The sequence below is a fragment of the Rhagoletis pomonella genome, unplaced genomic scaffold, assembly GCF_013731165.1.
Source record: "Rhagoletis pomonella isolate Grant_MI unplaced genomic scaffold, Rhpom_1.0 Rhpom_scaffold_00009, whole genome shotgun sequence".
Lineage (NCBI taxonomy): Eukaryota > Metazoa > Arthropoda > Insecta > Diptera > Tephritidae > Rhagoletis > Rhagoletis pomonella.
Window position 1 is genome coordinate 34,116,643 of NW_023458563.1, and position 15,106 is coordinate 34,131,748.

A 15,106-nucleotide genomic window follows, 5' to 3' on the forward strand; every position below is an offset into this window, starting at 1 on the left:
ATCCAATCAACATGCGAATCAAGAACAAATCGTTGTCTTCTCTAATTTTTATCGATAACGGCTGTCAAAACACATAGACCACACACATCCCCACCAGCACAAACATTGAAAAAAATAGCTATATTCGTTAAAACCATATATGTAATACTCCTATATTGGCAGTAAGAGCTAGTACCGTCCGAAAACACTACAGTACAGATATATCGATAAACACGTACGAAAGAAAAGGAACACAAACGTTTATAAATAAACATGTACACAACACATAAACAAAAACGGCACTCAAGTACACAATACATTGATAAAAACAGTACTAGACTGTCTCGCTTTGATTTCGGAATACTTACACATTGAGAAGTTAGCTTACTGCCAATATAGAAGTACTACATATATGGTTAAAACTATTGATTTAGCTAATTAACCACTGCAAATTTTTTCTCCACCGTTGAAATGCACAATTAACAGCACATTAACAGCCCTATTCCGCCACACTGACAAAACTCACCGCGATGACAATTGATATAAAAATGACAATTGCAGCTTTTTGGTATTCTCAGCAAAATTCAAAAGCTCGAATCATGCCAATTGTCATTTTTATTGTCATGACCTTTTGGGCAGGTGACAAGGCAAAAACATATGTTTGTGTTGATATAAAAAGTGCGACGATTTAATAAATTTGTGAAAAAAATATAAAAAATACTCATTTCAATGGCAGAACAAATTCTAGTTATTTGCGCAGCCGTGCTTGTAGAAGACGAGCAAAACCTGGAAAGGAAGCGACTTTTGAGGGAGCTCAGGGACGACAGCGACCCGTTTTCGATGCAGGAGATAGTTTTTATCCAGAATTTTCGCTTTCCTAAATCACTTTGTCGCGAACTAATGCAACAATTGGAACCACGCGACCCTCAGAAATCCGCCATCCCTTTTATAATAAGATTTTTGGGGAGCCTGTATTTCTACGCACATGGTTCATACCAGAAGTGTGTAGGAAACAACTTCCAAATTGCGATGAGCCAGCCGTCGGTGTCGCGCGCCATTCATAACATCTCAAAGATAATAATGGATGTTAAGGGCGGCGAAATAAAGTTCCCCAAAACTTCAAATGAGGTCTTGGATGTTAAAAAGGGGTAATAAATAGAATTTTTAAAAAAAGGTAAATAAAATGTATGTTATATCATTACTTTCAGCTTTTATACGGCATTTAAGATCAAGGGAACGATAGGTGCTGTTGACTGCACGCACATAGGCATAGTCGCTCCATCATCAACAGACCCAAGTAACCCTCTATGCATGTATATGAACCGGAAAGGTTTCTACAGCATTCACGTAGAGGCTGTAAGTATTACTACATCTTTTTTTTACATACGGTAAATGATAAATTAAATAAAATTTCAAAGCAATGAAAATTCTGTAAGAAATCGAATACATTATTATACAGTTTTCTTTCTCAATAGGTATGTGATCATCGGCTATAAATGCAAGATTTTCTGGATCCTGCCACGACTCTGGTATTTGGACTACATCCCCAACACGCCTTCATCTTCTAAGAGCACATAGAAGCCAGTGCGATAACTGGTTGTTAGGGGATCAGGGTTACCCACTGGAACCATGGCTTCTAACTCCAGTGGCAGAGCCACCGAATGCTAAAGAAGTGAAATTCAACACCCTACACGCAAAGGCTCGAAATTGCGTAGAAAGAGCTTTCGGTGTTCTGAAATCAAGATTTCGGTGCTTAGCAAAGCACCGCATTCTGCATTATTCCCATGAGAGAGCCGGGAATATTATATACGCTTGTGCAATCCTCCACAACATTCTTTTGAAACACGGCGTTGCTGCAGACTTGGGTTTCGAAGCTCTAGACGAATTTGAGGAGGATGTTGCTACTAACGAAGCTGCAGAAAATGCTAATTTGAGAGAGGGTGCGAGAATTAGAGAAAGATATATATCTTCATTATAAGGTATGCATACCGGAAGAATGTTACCAATGCATTTATTTTTCTATGCTTGTTTTTTCAGTTTAATAATTCAGCAACGATGTAACCGCGCGTTTGCAGCCTTAACGATTTTTGGTTTTAATTAATATTACTTACTACTATTAATATTATTACATATTACTATTACTATTATTATTATTACATAATACTATTTTTACTAATTACTATTACTATTATTACATATTACTATTATTATTACATATAACCATTATTTTTACTATTATTATTCATCACTACTTTTACTAATTACTATTATTATTACATATTACTATTATTAATTACTGATTATTATTACATATTACTAATATTATTATTTACTATTATTACTTACTATTATTATTAATTACTATTATTAATTACTATTATTATTATTTACTATTATTATTATTACTATTATTATTAATTACTATTATTATTACCACTATTTTTATTATTATTTAAATTCTGGTGTTGAGTGCTTTATAATTTTTATGCAAAGCTTGAAATGCGAATTAAAGCTAATAGATTTAAGTAAAACGGTTATACCCTAGTATATAACCATTTTTTGTATTAATGTTTTAAATAAAAAATTTAAAATTTAAACTACAAAAATTGTCCATATATTTCAAGTTCCTTTTTTGCACATTTAGTTACACATTGTATGTTACGATGTACAAACATATTTAATAGCTCAAAGTAGCATTTTAACAACAACATTTGCATAAAAAGGTATATATATAAAGGTATCCATATATGTTTCCAGTATATATATATTTCCAGTAAAGTTTCAATATTTTTGGAAGGCGCCACGCCCCCTTTTCCAATATCCCCCACTTTTCTCCATGAGTGTGGGATTGATACCATACCAAGTTCCAGGACTCTACCACAAATACTTCCAGAGATATGCGGTATGTAAAATTCGATTTGTATGGGAGATGTATGGGAGAAAGGTGTCCAAAATTTCAAAAAAATCGGTACAGCCGTTTGCGAGATCACCTCTTATAAAAAGATGGGACTTCTCTTTATATAATTAGTGTAGATTATGTTTTTTATTTTTTTTTTACACCAATGCAAAACCAATTCAATTTCATATTTATAAAACCTACACTGCCGGAACAAAGTATTGGCACAGTATTGGTCATTCTGCAAGAACGACGGCGATATGCGATATACATATATAATGTAGTAAAGTATCATGTATGTATACAAATTCATAGTTCTGTTTTGTATAATGTATGTCTTTCTTTCTTCTTTTTTTGGCGCTGTAACCGCCTAAGCGATTTTGGCCGAGTTCAGCAAAGCACGCCAGTCGTTTCTCCTCTGTGCCAACTGACGCCAATTGGAAACGCCAAGTGAAGCCAAGTCCTTCTCCACCTGATCTTTCCATCGCAGTGGGGGCCTCCCTCTTCCTCTGCTACCACCAGCGGGTTCCGAGTTGAATACTTTCAGAGCTGGAGCGTCGGTGTCCATTCGAACGACATGGCCAAGCCAGCGGAGCCGCTGTATTTTAATTCGCTGCACTATGTCCATATCGTTGTAAAGCTCATACAGCTCATCGTTCCATCGTCTGCGGTATTCGCCGTCGCCAACGCGTAAAGGACCGTAAATCTTCCGCAAAATCTTTCTCTCAAACACCCCAAGAGCCGCCTCATCGGATGTTGTCATTGTCCATGCTTCTGCGCCATATACCAGCACGGGCATGATGAGTGACTTATAGAGCGTGGTTTTCGTACGTCGAGAGAGGACTTTACTCCTGAATTGCCTACTCAGTCCAAAGTAGCACTTGTTGGCAAGAGTGATTCTACGTTGGATTTCAATGCTGACATTATTATCGGTGTTAATGCTGGTTCCCAAGTAAACGAAATTCTCTACTTTCTCGAAATTGTAACTGTCAACAGTGACGTGGGTGCCAAGGCGCGAATGTGCTGACTGTTTGTTTGATGACAGGAGATACTTCGTCTTGTCCTCGTTTACCACCAGACCCATGCGCTTTGCTTCCCTATCCAACTTGGAAAAGGCAGAACAGACTTCGCGGTTTTTGTTACCGATGATGTCGATGTCATCGGCATAAGCCAGCAATTGCACGCTCTTGTAGTAAATTGTTCCTGAGCGGTTCAGTTCTGCAGCTCTTATTATCTTCTCCAACATCAGATTAAAGAAGTCACATGAAAGGGAGTCGCCCTGTCTGAAACCCCGTTTTGTGTATAATGTATGTACATAAGTAAAAATAACAAAACACAAATACATGCATAAACATAAACGTCCCCACTGGGGAAATTGGTAAGCTCATCGGTAAGGTACATATAGATTTTCGAATTCAGTCTTGTACTCACATATTTGTACTTGTTTTTAACAAAAAATAAAAACATAACACAAATATATGCATAAACATAAACGTCCCACTTGGGAAATAAGTAAGCACTTAGTAAGGTACATATAGATTTTCGAATTCAGTCTTGTACTCACATATTTGTTCTAGTTTTTGATGCATGTATGTATATCAGTGGGTTGTTTTAATACATATACGCCATATTATACATACATATGCGCCACTGACTGACACGTAGTTTAACCCCCAAAACCCCCCTGCTGGATCCGCCACTGATGTATATAGATATGAAAATGGCATTTGTAGTACAAATAATTATTTAAGTAAATATCATACTTGTACAAGGATATGTTTTTAAGAATTTATTGCACACATATTTGCATTCTTCTATACACACATAAACAGATTTACATCTGTTGCGCATACATTTATATATCTAACAGTAATAAATAACTTTGTTTATGTATGTAAGAATGTAAATATGAGTGCAATAAATTCTTAAAAGCATCCTTGTACATGTATGAAATTTAATTATATAATTATGTGTTCTACAATTTCCAATTTTCATATCAATATACATACATACATATGTATGTATTCTTATAAGTAAGTGCACAACCTAAAGGAATACTAGGCTTAAGGATATATAATTGGATATTGGTCCAGCTTAGCATTAAGCTTTTCCAACACCACGGTCATCTGGTTTACGGCTGTGCTCAGCAGATGAAGAGTGGCGATGAGCACTTCGTGTTGACTTGCCTCCCTTTCATCCTTAATTTGGAGGCTGTTAAGGGCAGCATTTAAACTTGTTACGGTTTGCGATGTTCTTGCTCGTGGGTTACAGCCTGTTACACCTGGTGGGACAGTTAGCAAGTCATTTAAGGCGGCTGCCTCAGAATTAGGATTCTGCGGTGCCGAAAGCGGTGCTGAACTCTCGCAAGTCACCAACTCACTGGAATTGACAACCTCGGTCTGAATTACATCTGATTCAATTAGATCTGTTTCAGTTATATCTAGTTGAGAGCTGCATAGTGGTTCCTAATGAAACATTATAGTTTGGCAAATGTTATGTATGAATATCTAGATCCCTTAAATAGGCAAGTTTTTACTTATTTGTACAACGATTTTGGTGTGGGGGTGAATAGGGAGGGGGACAATACCATATTTCAAACCCAAATTATTAAAAATAGAGCACAGATATAGCTTTTTTTTAATAAAGTGTAGACTCTTGTCTACAAGTGTGTGTAAAAGTTATTTGATTCGGTTCACGCGTTTGAGCACAGCAACTCAAAACCGTTGTACAAATAACTAAACAGTACCCCTTAAATACATTACAGACACGTAGATATGTATTTCAAGGAAACTCACATACCTCATGCCCAAATGTACCCATGTTTGCTCGTCCGTATACTGCCGCCGCCCCAAAAGTTTCAAGCGCCTGTTGTTCGAAATCAGAGATGTCTGCCGTCCGTGGTCCCCCACCGGTTCCAGTTACGTCCACATGCACTTTTCGTGCTCTGCAGCGTAGCTGGTTTTTCCACGCCGCTAATATCTGCGAAATAATGTGTGTATGCAAATGTATTCATCCATAAATGAAAGATATAAATACATACATATGTATGCATGTAAATATACAAAACTTACATCTTTCCACTTTGCTACGGAGCGGGTGGGACCACGCATGGCGTTTAGGCTGTCAGCCATCTGCGTCCAAAGTGTTTGTATCAGTTTTGAGGAGCTCGGATTATTTCTTCCTTTCTGCAGCTCCGGATGCTCCCTACAAAACTGCACATAAAATTGCAGCTGCTCCTGCGTCGTCCGCTCATATTTTGCACGTCTAAAATGTTTATAAATGTCATAAATATACGAATTTATCTATTTCACACAAGTACTCACTTCTCTGGTGTTTCGCCGCTCATATTTTTTTGCAAATAATAGCGTTGACCAGCTGTTTCTACAACAACCAACTTTTCACCATGCATGGTAAGTTGACAAAAGCTTTTCCCTTGTCATTTTTTGTTAGGAATGTCAACGTGCAACGACAATGACAAAATCACGACAACGAAGGATGATCAATTGTCATTCTATTGCAAAACCGGAATAGGGCTGTAAACATTAAACAAAAGCAAAGAACAAGAAGCAGAGATGCTAAGTGAAACACGAATTCGCCGTTCATAATTGAGAGTGATTCGGTTGTTGTGGAAACGCCGTTATTAAGATGAGTTGAGGTAAGTTAAGGTGAGTTGAGGTGTGGTGAGTTAAGTTAAGGTGAGTTGAGGTGTGGTGAGTTAAGTTTAAGTGAAGTGAGGCGTTTTGAGTTTTTCGATCTGCAAAAATAAAAATAAAACACAAAAGTTAATTTTTATTTCTGAAAGAAAAAATAACGCTCAAGAAAGGAGTTTTATTTTCGATCAAAATAATAAAACTCAAAGAATAAGCATTATTTTTGATGAAAAAAATAAAACTAAAAAAAATAATTATTATTATTATTTCTGATCAAAAATATAATACTCATAATATAATGATTATTTATGATCGAAAAGAAAACAACTCACAAAATAATTATTACTTGAGAGCAAAAAAATAACGCTCGAAATATGAGTTTTATTTTTGATCAAAAAAATGTAATTCAATAAATGATTGTATTTTCTGAGCAATAAAATAAACTCAAAATGTGATTATTATGATTGATCGCAAGTATTGAAATCTCAAAATAATGATTAAATGTTAATTTTTTTGATAAAACTCATAATGATTACGGTCCCTTGTATATACAGTAATAAACCTTTTTGAGTACTCCTCGTGCGTAAAATCTGATCAGGGTTGATAATGAGAAGGAGCATAAATTTTGCTGATTCAGAGTTGCATACAAAATTACTGTGGTATGAAATGGAGCAACAACCGTACCAAGGCAGAGTGGCACAGGTAATTTTGTAAACAAACACTTTTCTTATCATTCTAAAAAGATAATTGCTATTTATTTTCCAATATTCAGATATCCAGCTTGTAGCCAGAGGCAGTGGCTTGTGGGGTTCACTAAAATTTACTCATGATATTGGAACAGCTCCTGGTGATGGACCACTGAATGTGTTGGCTGAACTTATGACCGCCATAACCAACGCACTCTCCAACCAAATGCGTGTCTTGAATTTGTACGGTAGCAATTCATAGCAATTGCTATTGTATGTGTGTATGATTCATATTTGTTATATTCTACACTTTGATGTTAAGTATTTTTGAGGAGTTCCGCTCAAGCTTGGGTGTGCTTAATGAGCTGTCTGGGCGAATGCGCTGGCAGGCATTGGAGTCTCTATACCAAACCTTGTTTTTTTGGAATAAAGATTTAAATATATTCGGAAATTTAGAGTTTTCTTGGATAAATACACAAAATTCACGTCTTTTAATAAAAAATACGATGTGAGTTGCCAGTTTATAGAAACACAAGCGTTAATTATGTACTTAACTATTGAAATTCAGGGTTTTTGTGGAATCTGATTGTTGTCGGAATCAGAATTGAAATCGATAAAAAAAATGTAGTAGATGTCATGACTTCTGATATTATCGGTTTTATGTTCGAATCAGAATTGTTATCGTTATTCGGCGTCATGAAAACCAATTTTATCGATTTTGCTATCAGAAACAAATCAAGGCGCTCATCAATGAAAGATTTTGAATAATGCGTTCAAATTGCGTTTTAAATTATTTTGGTTTGCTGTTAGACGCTTTGAAACAATGTAAGTAAATAAGTTATTTCATTTTCTTAACATGTATTACATTTTTTTTATACAATACACAAATAGTGGGAAACATAAGAATAAAACGCAAAATGCCATAATCATTGAATTTATGGAAAAAAATCCGGATATTTTAAGAGCATTTACAAAACGAGACAAGCCTTTTAGAGATTCGTTATGGCAGGAATTAACTGAATCCCTTAATGGTGCAGGTCCTCCGCACAAGGATGTTAATGGGTGGAAAAAGGTAAATAACTCTGCACTTAATAAACTTCAGTGCAAATTAAACTTGCCATTCAAACAAATTTGTATTTATTTAGATTATTACTGAGTGGAAGAGCGAGATAAAAAGAAAACTAGCTCACAACAAAATGGAGAGGCGGCAACTGGGGGTGGACCCTCTTCCAAATACCAGCTGACCCAAACAGAGGAAACCATTGTGCGTTTATGTGGCATTGCGCAGACAGTGGAGGGTAAATAAGTAAATGCATGTGTAAGTGACGCAGTTGTAGGGGCGGATGTGGACATAAATATACCCTCCACATCGCAAAAGCGCCAAGCAGAACCTTCAAGCGATTGTAGTACATCGAATAGGCAAAAGGATGTGGACAACGATATGCTCTCCACATCGCAAAAGCGACAAACTGAAAATGCAAACAATTGCATTGCATCGAAAAGGCAAAAATCGGAGAGCACATCGGACCGCTTAAAAAGATTTTTGGACGACGATACTAATGGAAAAACTGAAACAAACGAAAAGCTCGATGAACTAATAAATATCCAAAAGGAAAATGCAAGCAGCTTGAGACGTATCTACCGAACAATTGAAAAGAGTAACGACTCCGTCGCAAAAGCTGTAACATAAGTGAAATACGAATTCGTAAGTATTGGTACACGAATAATAAGAACTCTTGCGGAAAAACTTAGATTAAAAGAGAACTGGATCTCGAAATATTAAAGTTTGAACACAAAAGGCAAACTATAAACAAGTGATTACCTCATAAGAATAGTACTTTAACGAAAGTGGTTGTGAATTATCTTTTTAGTGCCTTAGTTTTAAAATTTAAAACTTATTTTCATTTAGTCATGAAGACTGTTAAATTTTTAAATATATGTTCGTAGAAAAAAGTTAAATAATTAATAAATTACTTGAATTACAAGGTATTGGCTATTTCGTCTCTTATTCTACGGCCTTCGCTTTGCATTGTTCCACTATCCGATGAAAATTCATTGTCCTCATTAGGCGCACTTGCACGAAATACGTTTTCTTCTAGATTACATTCAATTTTATAATGCCTGCAGATGTTGTGTAGGGCGCAACAAACGTTCACAATTTTAACCACTTTTTCAGGACGGTAATGTAATGCACTCAGCAAACAGCGAAAACGGCTTATCAGCACTCCGATTGTCCGTTCTACAATATTTCGCGCAGATGCATGAGCCATATTAAACTTATGCTCCTTAGAGTTAAACCGCGCATCTCTATAAGGTGTTAGTAAATATGATTCAATTCCATACCCACAATCACTCAGCAACCTTGATGAACGATCACCTCTCTCGTATTGTGCACGAAAATATTGTTTTGCTTCGCTTATGTTCCAAATAAATGCATCGTGACTTGAACCGGGATACCGCGCATCTCAAGCATCGTTCACTCAAAATCGGTACGCGCTCCAGCAATTTCTGTACAGCAATTGTTGGAATGTGTTAAAAGGTTGCACTGTAGATCGTTAGACAATAGATCTACCATTATGAGGTTTAAATTTCATAGTGATTGTAAAAGCCATCATAAATGAATTTTCTCGATTTCAGTGCATTCGCGAGCGGTAACACGGGCAATACGAAAAATTGGCTCAAATAATGGCAACCAAAAGGGATATTGCGCGAGGTTTTCAAAGAGGAAGTCCAGGCGTTTATGTTGTCATCTATATATATAAATGTGAATGTCCGTTTGTTTATAACCTTATAACTTTTGAACCGCGACACGGAATCGCATGAAACTTTTGACACTTGTTTATAGGCATAGAGAAAAATCGGCAGTACTGGAAAAGGGGGCGTGGCACCTCCCATACTAACTAAAATTTTCATTTTGTATATCTCTTAAAATATTTGCGGTAGAGTACTGGAACATGGTGTCGTAATAAACGAAATTAATTCCATACTCATGGGAAAAATGGGCGGAGTTGGAAAAGGGGCCGTGGCACATCCCAAAGGCGTGGAATTTTTAATCAGCTATAACTTCGGAACCATAAGTCACATAAACGTGAAACTTGGTATGCAGACATATCTATGGTACATAGGTGCTTATAGTAAGGTATACATAAATGAGTTTTTAAAAGGGGGCGTGGTGCTTATAGTTAGGTATGTTTATATAAATGAGTTTGTAAAAGGGGGCGTAGCGCATAACACAGGCGTTGAATTTTGTATCAGTCATAACTTCGGAACCACAATTTACATGGCCCTTTTAATTCTTTCTGATATGCCTTTCGAATTTACAGGACTCAGTTTCCAGTTCGCTTAGCTTTTGCAATGACAATAAACGAGAATCCCTTAAAGCAAAACCCAAAACTTTATCGAAAATAAAATCTGTGGTAATTGCATTTGAAAATGCATTTATGTTAATAGAGGCTTCGAAGTATTAAAAACATGCTGTGAAATAATATTAGTTATTATTCCAAAGAAATTAGATAGCTAAAATTTTAATATTACAACATTGGTATTTCTACTATTACTTACATACATATCGTCCTTTAAAGTGCAAAACCGCGTAACTGACCTTTGCTGCCAAAAACTGGATTTGCACACACAAGCTCTTGGCTCAATTCTTATCCATTCGTCCTGAAATATACTTGATGCGATTGCTTTATAAAAAAGAGAACCTTTTTGAAATATGAGTGTTTTTACTATCTAGAAAATAATTCATGCAACCTCACATATGCGATATATTATTTATTGGAGATATTTTAATGTAAATAAAAACACCTGTTGTGTCAAAAAGTTATTATTACATTTCATTACATAACACACAAGCTATACAACTGTCCTTCAGTATTATCCTATAGTAAAATTAGAGCAGAAATAAAATACAACATCTTTACATAAATTGTTTTTCATGTTTGTATAAAGACGTGGGGTGAAACCTGCGGGTAAAAGCTAGTTATCTATAAATAAGACTGTGAAATGCACTGAATACAATGAATTCTTTTTGTATAAAATTAATAGATGTACATATGTACATACATACATATATACATGAAATGTGAAGTTATATAAAAAAGATGTTTTTATTATTGCACTCGTTTTTACTAACCTTTTATAAAAAGAGGTGTGTATGTTGTCTCGAATTCGATTTTCTATGGAAGGGTAAGCTTTGTTCTTCCCCTCGTCCTGACGGCTTTCAAAATGGGATTCATTTGCGTTCAAATCCTCCACTCTGTAGTAAATGCAAATGTTGTGGAGTGCTCAAACAACGTTTATAATTTCACTGGATTTGAGCGATGAGTAATACAGTTCAAGATGAATTTCTTATTACTCTTCACTCATCTGAGAAGGATCAAACATGTCCCTAAATCTCCGCCTTTCAACTTGCGCATCAGCAATCGTCCTCCTCTTCAAGCAATAACGCCGCGGCTACGGATTTCATTCTTATAATTATGTTTCCACTTAAATTAAGAGCTAACGAATTTTTATTTTTAAATTACAGTGATGCTAGATATATTTAGTTATTTTAAAATATTTACAAACTCCAACTTCATAAGCTGCTATATTTTGGTAGCCAATATTTCTTTGTTTTGTTTCGATTTCACACATTCCTAGGCAAACAGCTGATTTCGAAAGATGTTTTCTCTCTTCCTCTTCCTCTTTCGATTCGATCGGAACGCAGAATACCTAAGTTCGATTCTTGCGGAGCGGAATGCGGGAACGTAATCGAAATGCAGAATAGGGCTGATTAAAATATCCCTTTCGGTTCAAATACAAATGCTCGTCGTTAGGTGGCTTTATTATTTTTACATGCGTACCATCTATGCAACCGCCTATTCCGGGTATTTTGTACTTTCCAAAGAAGTGATTTCTTGACCTCAACTTTTCATTTTCATCCAGAGATAACTTTACGCATTGGCCGCAAATGTGGTTCTCTAAGAGGTACATAACTTGCGCTAAAGTCTGCGACACCGTGCTTCTTGCCAAACTGATGCTTGAATCACGTCCCACTCCCCGTTGGTAGGCTTCTTCTGCTAAAAAGCGCAAAGTTGCCTCTAATTGAATCGTAGGCGGAATCGTCGAGGACTGCAAATGGGATGCTATGACATTTCAAACCATAACAAATGCGTCTTTATTTAATCGATATTGGGTAATAAATCTGTAAAATAAGTTTAGTTTAGCATGTAAATATGTACATGCAAGGTAAGTTACACTTACAATTACCCTGGGACATCAAGCGGATTACTGTGATCCCTTAAAATCTTCGTTTTACTTTTCCACTGCTTTCTTCCTTAGCGGCACTCATTTTATTATATCATCTTATTATTTTTTTAAATGGACCTTTAAAACTTGTTCTATATCTAAAATTTATAGAATACTTTGGAAATTTGCAATTTACAAGTTTTGTCACAGCTGATTCGAATATTGGTTTTACGTATGTTCGAAAATAGGAAAATCCAATCAGATTCTGCGACACCATTAAAAATCAGAATTGGTTTGTAATTCTGACAGTTAAACCAATCTGACTTGGTTTCCACAACAACCCTGATTATTATTAATTAAGCATTCATATTATACTTAACCTACATTTTGTTCATAAATAACACAATTACATAAATTTTATCCTCGAGAAGACCTTTTTGTAATCATCAGGCGAAATTCCCCACGGTAAGTGTTGCCGTGCGCGCAAAACGAAAACGATGCACACAAAGTACTCCTCGGGGACCAATTGGTAAAAAACTGCGAAAAGGTTCATATAACCACTCTTTTTGGAAATTCATAAACGCTACATCAGAATATTGTTATTTGTTATAAAAAAGAGACACGTATTTTTTTATTTTGAAAAAAAGAGTTTTCTTAGAGGTCGCGGTGGTCGGTTTTTTATAAAAACGCTGATGTTCTAAATTTTTTTATTATTTTGCCATATTAAAAATGAACGTTTTGAACATTGTCAATGGTTAAAACACGTTTCCAGTGTGTTTCTGAGGTTGCTGATTACGAATCTGATGTCAGATTTTCAAAATTCAAAATGGTGGATCCAAAATGGCGACCAACTTTAAAAAAAATGATTGGAATCAGCAACCCCAGAAACCCACTGGAAACGTGTTTTAACCCTTGACAATGTTTAAAACGTTCAGTATCAACGTTTTAATTTTAGTACTTTTTTTTAATTTGATCGCCATATTGGATCCGCCGTTTTGAATAAAAAAAAATGACTTCAGATTCGTAATCGGCGACCACAAAAACTCTCGAGTGCCGGTTTTCGAACCAATCCAATCATTTAAAAAAAAAAATAGACCGCCATTTTGGATCCGCCATTTTGAATTTCAAAAAACTGACTTCAGATCCCAAATTAGCAACCCCAGAAACCCCCTGGTAACAAGTTCCAACCCATGACAATGCGTAAATCGTTCAGTATCAAAGTTTAAATTTTACTAGTCTCTTTTCGAGAGCATATTTTCGGGCACTAGGCCCATTCTAGCCGCGCAAGACAGGTATGTAGGGGAATGTTTCCCAATTATACCAGAGTAATTATATGTAAAAAACAAATTTTTAGCTGCATTTTAACATGTAAAGAAAATAAAAAATTGAGAACATCAGCGTTTTTATAAAAAAAAGGCGTGAGTACTAGGTACTCATAAAATTTAATGTGTATACATATGCGAACGGCAAAGCATAAAAGTACGTTTACATATAAATATAATCTCAATCAAAGCTCGTTAGCTGTCAAATTGGTTGTGCTTGTTATTCACACAACTCGAGGAAAAGTTAAACTTCTTCTCTGTGCCACCGTGGTCACTTTTTTTTGCAACACATATTAGGCCATTTAAATATATTTTAACTGAATATTTTATTAAAAATTCCTTTACAAACCTATTTTCCTTACTAGCGTAAATTTGTATTTACTTTAACATTTGACATTCCTCCTCTTCTTCGCAAGTATAATCGATAAAACTGGGTTGGACACCAAAAAGTTATCGGTTTAATCTGAGATATTTTTAATTATAATTTTGCATGGCTAATCTCTTTTTCTAATAACAGATTAGGGAGTCACGCTCGAAAATTAGCATAATATTTTTATATATAAAGGCGATTCAGTTACACACATACAAATGTGGGTTAGGTTAGAAATTAAACATTAATTTCACTTTATTTTATTCATTTTGCTGATTTATTTTTTTTTATTCATTTTCATTTTTAATTCTTTTAATACATGACATTATCGGTATGATTGATAAAATATACCTGTATATACTTGTGACTCAAGGGCGTTAAAATATCTTGGAAACACCGCATATAGGTAGATTTTCAAGTTTTATGCGTCAAAAAATATTTTATTGCCTCTATCTACTTAAAATTGTTTATCAAATGTAAAATTGAAATAATTTGTATTACAGATAGGTTATATTAATAAAATATATATATTAGCCAATAATTTACTATTTAAATATATTGACTACCTTTATTTATAAAATGTGTGTACACTATCATTGGTTAATTAGTTTTCGCTTTCAGAATCTTCGCTGGCCTCAAACTATTCCTTTGTCACATCTTTGACAACGGATTTAGAGGGTAACAGCAGCTTTATTGTGTCTGGGGACAACGATTTGATATTTTTTCTTTTTTTGGTCATGAACCGAAATACTGCTTAAAAACGAGTCCGAGCTCATCAACAGCCGGTTATATATGTCACGGTTACATACGTAACGAGAAAACGTCCGGGAATAATTTTCTCGGTAGTATTTGTTGTGGGCCTCTTGAGCCTCCCCGATAATTGTCCTATTAGCCGTCATCGATTCGCCAACAGTTTACGAGTGGCGAAACGAACGAACTCAATGAGGTACAACCAAACTCGCTATCGTCTATCC

At 35.4% G+C, this 15,106-nt stretch overlaps 2 protein-coding genes and 1 pseudogene across 2 annotated transcripts; 2 read left to right on the top strand and 1 right to left on the bottom strand.

Annotated features, from left to right (window-relative positions):
- Positions 1–316: 316 nt before the first annotated feature.
- Positions 317–2,091, top strand: LOC118745901 (putative nuclease HARBI1). The gene is made up of 4 exons (XM_036479559.1): positions 317–1,127; positions 1,188–1,335; positions 1,455–1,958; positions 2,017–2,091. The coding sequence occupies exons 1-3, from the start codon at positions 709–711 to the stop codon at positions 1,473–1,475; spliced, it is 588 nt and encodes a 195-aa protein (XP_036335452.1). The 5' UTR covers positions 317–708; the 3' UTR covers positions 1,476–1,958; positions 2,017–2,091.
- A 2,847-nt stretch (positions 2,092–4,938) lies between these two features.
- LOC118745492 lies at positions 4,939–6,575 on the bottom strand. Its single transcript, XM_036478942.1, has 4 exons — positions 6,199–6,575; positions 5,947–6,139; positions 5,675–5,854; positions 4,939–5,340 (listed from the first exon to the last, which is right to left on the bottom strand). Exons 1-4 carry the CDS (start codon positions 6,282–6,284, stop codon positions 4,939–4,941), a joined length of 861 nt encoding a protein of 286 aa, XP_036334835.1. The 5' UTR covers positions 6,285–6,575.
- A 1,370-nt stretch (positions 6,576–7,945) lies between these two features.
- Positions 7,946–9,057, top strand: LOC118745902 (annotated as a pseudogene).
- The last annotated feature ends 6,049 nt before the right edge of the window (positions 9,058–15,106 follow it).